At 36.0% G+C, this 12,068-nt stretch overlaps 1 protein-coding gene across 4 annotated transcripts in view; it reads left to right on the top strand.

The window, feature by feature from the left end:
• DMD (dystrophin) overlaps positions 1 to 12,068 on the top strand; it is a 2,430,848-nt gene that overhangs the window by 1,101,510 nt on the left and 1,317,270 nt on the right. For all 4 annotated transcript variants that reach the window (XM_045298663.1, XM_045298661.1, XM_045298660.1 and 1 more), the window contains one exon: positions 4,680 to 4,827. In XM_045298663.1, coding sequence (XP_045154598.1) covers positions 4,680 to 4,827 — 148 coding nt within the window. The remainder of the gene's footprint in view (positions 1 to 4,679; positions 4,828 to 12,068) is intronic.

Raw genomic sequence — 12,068 nt, 5'->3', positions numbered from 1 at the left:
CTCCCATGGGAAATGAGGAAAATAATGGTTATGTTGCAGGAGAGTTATTGGAGTCAATTAAATTATACTAGTACATGCAAGACACAGTTCAAGGCCTGATTCATATGGCTTAGATTATTCTGTGCACCCAACAAAAGTTAGCTATTTGCACATGATCAATATTAATAGTGTCCCCATCACTTGTCTCTCAGTTTGTTTTACTGTGATGACTTGCTTTTTGCTGTGATGCTGGAAGCAAGGAGGCACTAGGCTCCCCAAGGTGAAGTGTTTTCAGCTGAGGTGCCAGCCCAAACACAGACTAAAAGAACGAACAGACTGTTCCCTTCTGAGTGTTTAGCCACTGGAAACACCTTTGACTAGAAAGCACCTCATATATGACTGAGGAAGAGCTGCCTTTTCAAAGAAGAGCCCACCAAAGTGCCATGGATGGAGTAAGGCTCCTGAGACCTTCATGTGCTGATGGGATGGCACTCAAGATGAGAAGAAACACTAGCAAACAGCCATGCATAATTGAAAAATGGAAGGTCAAATCATGAATTATGAAAATTAGAGTCCTCAAAAATAAAGATTGATATCCTAGGCATTACTGAGCTGAAAGGGACTGGTTGGTATTGGCCTTTTTGACTCAGACAAGTGTATATTTTACTGGGCTTGAATGAAAAGTTCAAAAGGAATGAATGTTATTGTCTGTGATAGGACAGGCAGTTCAGTTACTATTATTCCATTTTCAAGTATTATTAAAATATATGCGCTAATCAGCAAAACTATTGATGGGAAAATTGAAAAATTCTACCCATTTCATTCTGAAATTGAGCAAATATGCAATCATGTTATGTTACTAATTATTGGCAACCAAAATGCAAAAGTAGAAAACAAGAGGAAGGAACAGTAGCTGGAAAATATTGCCTTGGTGACAGAAATAAGACTGAAGTTCACCTGATATGATTTGCAAGACAAAAATTTCTTCGTTGCAAACATCTGTTTTCATCAATATTAAAAGCAAATTTATACATGGACCTCACTAAAAGGAACACATGGGTATCAAATTTACTACCTCTTGGAAAGAAACAACAGACAAGATCAGAATTAGTAGCCAAAATGATGCCAGGGACCGACTGGGGAACACACCAGATGAAGTTGAAGACAACTAAAATAAGTCCACAGAGCCAAAATAATAGCCTTCAGTATATCCACCTGAATTTTGAGAACATCACAAGAACATATGTGATGCATTGAACACTAATTACGGAAGACCTGATAATTTATGGGCTGATATCGAAATATCATGCATGTGGCCCTGCTTGACCTTTGCCTGCATGAAGTGATCATTAAAGATGTATCAAAGTGTGTGGTAAAGAAATCAGATGGTTTTCTGGCTATCAGGAAGAATAGTGCCTGGGGTCTTCAAGGCTTATCTTAAATCAAAGAGCCTTCCAAATGTGATGTCAACTAGGTCTGCACAGAAGAAACACACAAGACATTATGATCAAATGAGTACTCATAATACAATCTATGATCAGAAGAGGGTAATGTATTAAAGCTTAAAATCTTAGTACCCATTTTCCAGAAGGCTATGGTTAACCATGAAAGTCCCAAATTCATTTACAGAGCCCTTACATGGATTAAGCCCACATGGAATTCCCTTAGCCCATTGACCAAAGAACAATCATGGGTTTGACACAGGACTGAGGACTGAGTAGTGTTTTGCTCTGTTGTACATAGGGTTGCTATGAGTCAGAACCAATTTGACGGAACCTGATAACAATTGACCAAAGATGTGAATAATCTTGTCTTCAGATAGAGTGCATTGGATTAAGATCGATATAGTTTAGGTTAACATTTGACATCTGATCATTTCTGTCCCCCTTTGACACCTTTTTATCTTGTTCTACTTTTTGGAATTCTCTACTTTCTTTTTGATTGCAGTTTTTCAGTGTTTTATTTTGTTATTGGGGGAGGAATTCAGAGCCAATAATAATGTATTCAAGAATTAAAGCAGGATTCTAAAATTGATTATGGTGATGAGTGCACAATATTTTTAGTATTTATAAAACAAAAGATTGTATGGCACAAGGATTATATGTTAATAAAACATTATTTTAAAAAATAACATCATAAATGAAGAAAGCAAAAGGTCAGTAAAAATTAAAGAAAGAAAAAAGTTCAAAGCAGAGGCCAGAAGAGATTCTGAAACATGTTGTTCAATGCAGAGTACTCCAAGTGAATTGAAGAGCTGTACAAAGTCTATAATCGCTGAACAGAAAATTGCAAAGGGCAACTTGAAAAAGTCAAGTAAAGTATTATAATGAAATGTGCAAAGATCTGGAGTTAGAAAGACAAAAGAAAAAGGGAAAAGAAAAAGAAAGAATCTACTCAGTATATCTCAAGCTGAAAGAAGAAAAAAGCACAAGCCTTGATTTATGATATTGAACGATTCTATTTGCAAAACAGTGATTACTGCAGGAAGCATCAAAAGATGATAGAAGGAATCAGCAGGCATTGTATCAAAGGTACTGGTCAATATTCAACTATTTCAAGAGGTAACATATGATCAAGAACAAATGATACTGAAGGAGTAATTAGAGAAAATAATTAAGCATCAGAGAAAATCAAACATTAGAGAAAATCAAGTCTCTAGGGATTGAAGGAATACTAATTGAAGTGTTTCAACGAGCTGGTGAAGCACTGGAAACACTTGCTTGTCTATGCTCAGAAATTTGGAAGACAGATACCTGGTAACCCAATTGGAAAAATCCTTATTTTTTGTTCATTTCAAAGAAAAGTGGAGCAACAGAATGCAGAAAATATTGCAAAATGAATAAGGAAGGTCAAAGAAGAATTGATCGGGTTGAATCACTGTCTTGACAAAAGATACTGAAAATACCATGGGCTTTCAAAAGAACAAACAAATTCTGCTAGGAAGAAATACAGACAGCATGCTATTTAGAAGCGAGAAGGGTGAGACTTGAAAAAAAATCTTACTATAGTGAATGATGGGGGGAGTGCGGAGTGGAGATCCAAAGCCCATTAGTAGGCCACTGGAGATCCTCTTGCGAAGGGTCTCGGGAAGGAGACGAGCCAGTCAGGGTGCGATGTAACAACGATGAGAAATACAACTTTCCTCTAGTTCCTAAATGCTTCCTCCCCGCTCCCACTACCATGACTCGAATTCGACCTTGCAAGTCTGGCTAGACCAGAGGATGTACACTGGTACAGACAGGAACTGAAAATACAGGGAATACAGGGCGGATGAGCCCTACAGGACCAGTGGTGTGAGTGGCGAAACAGGGAGGGTAAAGGGAGAATGGGTAGGAAAGAGGGAACCGATTACAAGGAACTGTGTGTGACCTCCTCCCTGGGGGACAGACAACCGAAAAGTGGGTGAAGGGAGACGTCGGACAGGGCAAGATATGACAAAATACCAATTTATAAACTATCAAGGGCTCATGAGGGAGGGGGGAGCGGGGAGGGAGGGGAAAAATGAGGACCTAATGTCGGGGGTTTAAGTGGAGAGAAAATGTTTTGAGAATCCTTTGTTCAATGTACAATGTTCAATGTACAAATGCACTTTACACAATTGATGTGTGTATGGATTGTGATAACAGTTGTATGAGCCCCTAGTAAAATGTTTAAAAAAAAAAAAGAAAAGAAAAGGAGAGACTAATCCCTGGGAAAGGAAATCATGCTTGATAAAGTGAAAGGCCGTGGTAAGAGAGGAAACCCTTCAACTAGGTGAATTGACACAATGACTGTGACAGTGGGCTCATCAATAACAATTTGTGAGGATGATGCAGGATAGGCAGTGTTTCAGTCTGTTGGACACAGGGTTGCTATGTATCTAAACCAACTCAATGACACCTAATCACAACACCATCTTTATGGGAGCAGATCTAGAGGTATTTCTCCCACAGAACCTGTGGGTGGATTCAATCAGCAGAATTTTCCGTTAGAGGCTGGGTACTTAAACTGTGTCCTTATAAAATCCTAGATTATATGAATTCTGCCTAAGTTTCTTCTATGCTCCCCTCAAAATACTACTTTTTAATATTATTTTCATAGGAGATGTGAACAAGTTGCCTTATACTAACTGCATTCAATTTTCCAATTAAAAATATGAGTGGTTCAATGAAACAAAGAGAAATAAAAGTGGAAATAGCTATTACCAGGTTTAGCCTTGTATATGAGTAGGTTAGTTAATCCATATGAGGCTACATTATAATTTACATATGTCAATCTGGGGCTTGAAATATATAATCAATAGGCTCGTTCTGATCAAAAGTAAAATGAGAACTAGTAGATATTAAGAGATAATTCCATATTAATCTAAAATATATTGAAATTGAATATATAGCTGCTAAATTGTGATGCTATAATATTTATTAATATTTGGAGTATAAAAATATTATATAGGATCAGAAGGAAGAAAATACTAATAAAAATAGTTGTCCTAATCTTTTTCAATCAATTAATATATTCCCATGTAAAGAATACATCATACCTTTTTATTTTAAATCATCATTCTTATTCAATATTCATTATTATTCCTCTTAATTAAAGTCTACAAATGAGAGAAACTATTAGGATCATATCAATGTCAATGGAAACAAAAATGCCATCTCCATGTAATTATAAAATTTGTTTTGTATAATCATGTTTCAATTCATATTTTTCACCTCCAGGAGATTTGACAGATCTGTTGAAAAGTGGCGGCATTTCCACTATGATATGAAGGTATTGAATCAATGGCTAACAGAAGCTGAACAGTTTCTTAAAAAGACACAGATGCCTGAGAACTGGGAGCATGCCAAATACAAGTGGTATCTTAAGGTATGTTTTGCAGATATGTTTTCTAAATTGTCTTGATCTTCCTGATTTTCAGTCCCACTTCTTAAGTTCAGGTTATGAAGGATGGTGGAAGTTTAGAATTCTTAACTTTAATTATCATCACCACATATGTCATTGCATTGATCAAGTTGAAAGGCAGTGTTTGGGTCTCTTTGTGTGAAAGCTGACTTTGACATAAATGGTTTGTTCACAAAGGGATAATTGAATCTGTAATGTGGAGAAGCATCTAATAGCAGGGTGCACTGTGGATTAGGGCAACTGTGAGTGTTTGCCTTATGTTGGAACCTGGTTTCCAGAAGGAGAGCTTTCGGTACACTTAGCAATGATGTAGCTGCTTAGAAATATCCATCATGATAAAATTACAGTTGTTTCCTTAAAGACACTTTGTGGTGATATAGCTATATTTCTGTGTATTCTATTGACAAAATGCCTTCTGGGATAGTCCAGAGGCCAAAGCAATGTAGAGCTAATTGGTTGTAGTTATTGACTTTTTTATGGGTTATGTTAATGGAGATGCAGCATATCGATTATAACCAGTGTATCATTTAATTTCAACTTGCTGTGTCTTTTGAAAATGCAGATAAGGATAAATTGGATTGTGTAGGATATAATTTAGGGTATAAAATATATAGTTTATGCAAAAAAACATTTTGCTTATTAAACCAAAGCATAAGGATTTTTTGTGCAACTTTTTTAGCTAAAATTGTACATGTAGCAAATTTCAGTCAAGTGGATTTGAATTGCAGCCAATTTTTAAATTACATAAAATACTGATTAGAGACTGATGAAGACAAAGAAAAAGGTAGTTTATTAAATAGCTTATATATTTCAAAAATGCTGGATTCCTAAAAGCAGCATCATATTCAAGTCTACAGTTCACCACTGTTGAATATTTTTTGCATAGCGAATATCTTTTTATATTAAGAATTAAGTATTTAAATACCTTGTATGTAATAAGCTAAGCAAGCACAGAAAATGAATACTTTTCATATTTAGTGAAATTAAATGTATATAACTTGCACTTGTATTCAAAATCAGCATTGGCATTTGAATATGGAGCAAATTCATGGATTTCCATTTTGTTTTCATACAGCAGATATATTTTTGATAGCATAAAATCAATTAAAATATTATTTTAAAAGCAATTCAAGGGTTCTGCCTGAACCACAAAAACATATTAGAGTCATATAAAGTGTTCTGTGGAGATGTATAAAACTTTCGGTGGCATTTCCAAAAATATCTTGCCCAGCGCAATTATATAGTACATTTTTTATTGTAAAAGTAACATATACTCATTTGTGGAAAAAAACATGCTACATAAGAATATACTCTCTGTACAAATGATACATATTTTAGTTTGGATACCAGGTTAGGTGCAGGAGAAACCCACTTTGAGATGGCAGTTAGCATGCAGGATATTGAATAGGGAATGCCTTGGTAATAAAAAACATTTGTTTATGATGTACCTTGATGTTATTTTCTTCATTTTTCTTGAGCTTGAGATCTGTCAAATTTAGAAGTTGTTTAGCTATTATCATTTAACACATGGTTTTCCTCATTTCCCCTTTTAGGAATTCCAATTGCATGTTTACTGGGATACTCAAAGTTGTCCCATCCCTCACAGATGCCCTCTTGATTTTCTTTGTATTTCTTTCATCTCTGGTTCATTGGAAATCATTTATATTTGCCACGAGTTCATCAGATCATCGGAAAGATCTAATCTATCGATTAATTCCATCCAGTGTCTAGTTCTCATAGCAAGCATTGTGGTTTCCATCTCGTGCAAGTGCGGTTTGTCCTTATGATATTCCCCACATCTCTACCAACATGTTCGAGCTGCTTTGGCCTTTTCAAAAACATACAATACATTATAATGACTGTTGTAATATCTTTGACTAGTAACGGTATCGTCTTTGTTATTTCTTGGCTGGCTTCGTTTGAATTATTTTTCTCATAACTAGAGGTATTATTTTCTAAGTCTTTTTTGCATGTCAGTGTCTTAGCTATGTTGTGCTGTTATAACAGAAATACTGCAGGTGGCTTTAACAAATTGAAGTGTACAGTATTCTGAGTTTACAAAGCTAAAGTTCCAAAGCAGTGTGTCGACTTTAGAGAAGGTTTTCGCTCTCTACTGGCTCTGTAAGAAGGTCATTGCCAATTCTGAGCTTCTCCTACTGACTGATTTTTATGTGGCTTGACATGTATCATTCCTTATTTATGCATTTTACCTTGTTTTTAAAATCTCTTTTACATCTCTGAAGAGACTGATAAAAGACACACCTTGGGCCAATCTAGTCTCGTTAATATAACAAAGACCACAGATTCCCAAATGGGATTATAGTCACATGCATGGAGGTTAGAATTTACAGCATATAGTATATTTGAGGAGACAATGCAAGCCAGAACATCTGGAAATTGGATGGGAGAAATAGTACATTTTAAATTACTGAATGCGAGATATTTTTATATCCATTGGAATATTCCTTAAATTTGTTTTGGGACACAGTTAATTTACTTGGCAATAATTTGATCCTTTGGGGTTGTTATCTTGAATTTTGTTAGCTATGATCAGAGCAGCATAAACTTGCAGCTCACTTTGCCTTACTTCTGAGAAAACCCAAAGGAGCCCCCTCCTTGACCCCCTGTGAATTCTGAAGTTTTCCACTGTGGCCTAGCCATAGATGGTTTCTAGTGATCTTTTGCTTGGTAGTTCTTCCCTTAGTCTAGGATGGGTTTCACACATAAGCCAGCAAATTAGTGCTCCGGTAAAGACTAGAGGGGAGCTCTCTGTAGGGCTCCAGAGCTCTCTCTCTGTGTGTAGCTATTACTGGTACTCTGCTGCCTTAAGAACTCTAGCCATCTGAACTCTTTAGAGTGCCAACTCCATCTCTTCACTTCAGGCTTCCCGTATGCTCCCTCTGCCTTCTACCTCACCTTGAACCCTTTCCAGACCTTAAGCTGAAACAATCATAGGATTCACCCCACTTGTTTCCAATTTCCTGGGATCAGTGCCTTTTGCTATATTCACTGTCTTTATACAATGATTATTTTCAATTATTGTGTTGATTTGTAAAAATATTTCAGGTAGCAAGGCATATTTAGTCTGTTATTCTTCAGAAAATCAAAACATTTCCATGCCATTTGATTTCTTTTCTCTCTCTTTCTTGCCATTTGAGCTTCTAATACATTCACTACTCTAGAGTCTTGAAACTATATGATTATTTTGAATTTCTTGAGAATTTCTGAAGGTTCTCAATTCTTGACAGTATTGCTTACTTGGAATTGATGAATATCTTTTGAAACTTTTCTCCTTAATTAGAACATTGAGCTGGGGGAAGACTACATTGAAACTTCAATTTAATTTACTCTCCCATTCTCCTATTTCCAAATCTGTTTCTTACACAAGAAAAGGTATTCTGGAGGGCCAAGAAGAAGTACTTCAGGGTAAGGGGTTGTGAATGATATCACAAATCTTCTAAGCAGTTAAGGTGTTTTTTTTTTCCTGGTGATTAGAGGTCCACTATGATTACTATGCACCTGTGCATACATGGGTTTTCATACATTAGCACACAAGCACAGAGAGAGAGAAAATATTCTTAAGGTTATATTTCCATTCTAAATAATAACCTCAAAGTAGTCTAGTGAAACACTGTAAGAAACATCCATTAATAAGATGACTTTAAAATAGTTCTGGTTTTTTGTCAACAACCTTGGTCATTATCATTGTTGGATGACTATGAATGAGTTCACATTTTGGCTAAGAAATTGTTTTAAGAAACACAATGTAGATGGTGATTACTAGCAGCAGGGATATTTGTTGTCATAAACCATTATTAGTTACTTTAAAGATATGTCCAGGTGCTAGACAAATACAGACAGGGCTATATTGGATTTTGATATTTCATCTGTATCATTTTCATCAGATATGTAATTTCTAGATATGAAACAAAACAGAACCCAAACACGTTCATGTTTTTCCTATCCATTTCTACCAAACTGCATTTAATTATTTTTAACATGCCTCAAGAGATCCCAAAGCAATAGTATGGTACTATAGAGAGCTTCTTTAAGAGTATCACGTTCCTTACCTGAGAAAATATCCATCATGCTATCTGTCACTAAGAATGAGTTGGTTAATAAGTGTACTTATTTATGCATATCATTTATTAAAGTATTTACTCGTGTTTGTGCTTTCATTCAATTAATTCCACAAGCAGTACTTGAGTATATATTCAAGGTTCTATCATCCACCCAAAGGTTGTCTTGTCACATTTAATTCTAATAGAAGTTTAGAAGTGTTGTTTAGAGATTGAATTCTAGACTCAGAAAGCCTGGCATCAGATCACAATTCCTTTAATAGTGGAAAAATTTGGAGAAAGTTTCTTAATATCCATGCCTTTCCTCTCATATCTCTAAAATGGAGATGAAAATTAGATGGGTATAATTAACTTTGTCACAAAATAATCACTCGTTATATGTTAGTTCTTATTTTAACCAATTTATAATTTGTAAGTTGAAGCTCCTATATAAAAATATATATGTGTATACATAGAGACATATACTTGCACACATATATAAACTAAAATGTATATACTGCTTGATCCACAAATATAGGAAATGCAGGAGAACACAAACAACCTTGGAATTTCATTAAGCCTTATTTTTGTAGGTTTATGACATTTGTTTCAAATAGAGCTCTTGGATTAAGAATTGAGGAAAATTCCAAGTCAGCCAAACACATCCCCCTCAGATAGCTGACACTTCTGCCTACTCATTTTTTAACTCACATGAAGAAAAGTTAATGGGAGTGTTCATTGGGAAATCTTAGCACCGTGAAGCAAAGCGATGAAAAGAACGTTAACTCCTCCAGTGATCAAGCACCTTGAAGGAAAGATGGAAAGAAGAGGTCATCAAAGGGAGCCCTGACAGTTATCTCTAACAGGTTCTTCTAGGCGAGAGTTTTTTAATGGGTTTTTCCAACAAGAAGTGTGATTTAGATGGGACTACAAATTGTTGTAGTTGAGAGAGCGCCTTAATCCTGTCCGCAAATCTAGAGCTCCGTGGGAAAAAGATGAAGCCTCAGGCCCTGTACAGAGTTACAGCCTCAGTTCTTCCCTCCCAGGGGGGTCACCATGCATTTGAATTGAACGGAGGGCAGGGAGACTAGGAGCGCTATTTAAAAGAGCTGTTAATGGCATTGGAGCCTGTTTGTTTGGGGGGATGTTGCTGATTTGTGAACCACATAGAAAACTAACAACAGCTCCTACAGAATGTTTCCACAAGCAAACGTAAGACCTTGAACTTTTAAGAAATTCCGTGTGAAACCAACCTTTAGAAGTAAACATAAGTGTGACTGTTTAAAAAAAACAAAAACAGTTTTAGAACTTAAGTCAATGAATGTTAAGCAAACATAGGGAATAAAAAAGGCAGTGTGCTATTTTATCATGAGTTAACTGCTATTTCAGGCAAAGAGGTGGTCTTGTTAATGTTAATTAATGTTCTAGCATACACTACAGTGTTTCTGTGTTTTACTGCCCCATACTTCGTATTGTGAAGAAGATATGCAATAGATTTATATATTTTGCTCTAAATAAACTCACTCAACAACTTTGCGTATTTGTGACATAATAATAAATCTTAGTTCTTTGTGATTGAGGATACTTAAGCCATATGGCAAGGTTCGTATGGCCCAACTGTCAAATCTTAAACAAACACAAAAATTACTTCAATTAATGTTCTATTTATTCAGAATACACTTGAATCTCAAATAGAAAAATTTATGAAGTATGGGAATCTTCAGATGAACCACTTAGTTGGGGCATGCAAATCTTAGGGTGGTGTCTCTGGTAGGAAGTGAACAGGAGAAATAAGGGGGAAGGGGATTGAGAGACAAGGTGCCTTTGAGATGGGATTAGAAGACAAAGGCAGACAAGTCAGTCCAAGACTGTCAGAGACAAGTTTAGCTGCTCTTCAGTTCTGCCTCACTGTGGTAGTGATAAATACGGAAAATTCTAAAGCCATTTTAGGAGGACCAGATTATGAACAGTTTAGAGTCACCCAGCAGATTAGAATTGTGAGACAGATTAAAATGTGAGACAAATGAGTCTGTGAATCGGTCTCTCGGACTTACAGAAATCCCCAGATTTTCTAATTCCTCTCACATGACCTTCTGCCTACTTCCCAATAAGCCCACAAGTAGCAGGTGTTGCTTCCAAAAGCCATTGGTTTGAACAAGAATATTGAGCACTACAGTGATTGGGTTTTTGTATTCTTCTTTGACTATACCTCGCTATCCATTTGTGACCTACTCTCTCAACGTACTGGATAGGAGAAAACTATTAATTAAATTAAATCCAATTTGTGACCTACTCTGTCAATGTACTGGATAGGAGAAAACTAATATGAATTAAATCAAAAGCCCTCTAGAAAAAGGCATATGGTGTCAAAGTCCAAATTGGACTCAAACATATTTTCTGTACAGTCAGTTTTTACAGCGTGGAAATGACCAGCTGGCTAGTGAGTTTGATGACTTCTTTATAGCCATACTCCTGGAACTCTTGTGCTGATAGAAACTTTGATGGAAAAATCACTTGAGTAAAAATGTTTGCCATCTGTTGTCGTCCTTCATTGGGACCCCGTGTGAATAATAATTCATACCATCTCACTAGCCCTTTATATGTCCCTAGCAGTGATAACATTTCATACGATTTTGTTTCACAGTCACAAAGCTATCCTGCTTTCTGTCACTATGAGACATAGGCTAACATAAGAGAATCTGAATGAAAATTTAATACTAAAAGAATTTGTCTACAGTCACAGGCTTTAGAGTGCAGCAATGGATGGATTTTAAAGTGAGCTTTTCAATGTTATTCATTGGCCATCCCCTTTAATAAAATAAATAGTTGAGCACTTCAATCATAGGTAAATATCATTGGCCTTTTGTTGCGATTTAGAAACTCCTCAACAATTTCTTGACATATATGCATCCTTTTTTATCCTTTTATTTATTTAAATCATTTTATTAGGGGCTGATACAACTCCTATCACAATCCATACATACATCAATTGTGCAAAGCACATTCATACATTCATTGCCCTCATCATTCTCAAAACATTTCCTCTCCACTTAAGCCCCTGGCATTAGGTCCTCATTTTCCCCTCCCTCCCCGCTCCCCCCTCCCTCATGAGCCCTTGATAATTTATAAATTCTTATTTTGTCATAC

The sequence above is a fragment of the Echinops telfairi genome, unplaced genomic scaffold (assembly GCF_000313985.2).
Source record: "Echinops telfairi isolate 266 unplaced genomic scaffold, ASM31398v2 ScPeMD7_7436;HRSCAF=8474, whole genome shotgun sequence".
Classification (NCBI taxonomy): Eukaryota; Metazoa; Chordata; class Mammalia; order Afrosoricida; family Tenrecidae; genus Echinops; species Echinops telfairi.
Note: the sequence above shows the minus strand (reverse complement) of the source record. Positions and strands in the feature narration are given on the sequence as shown.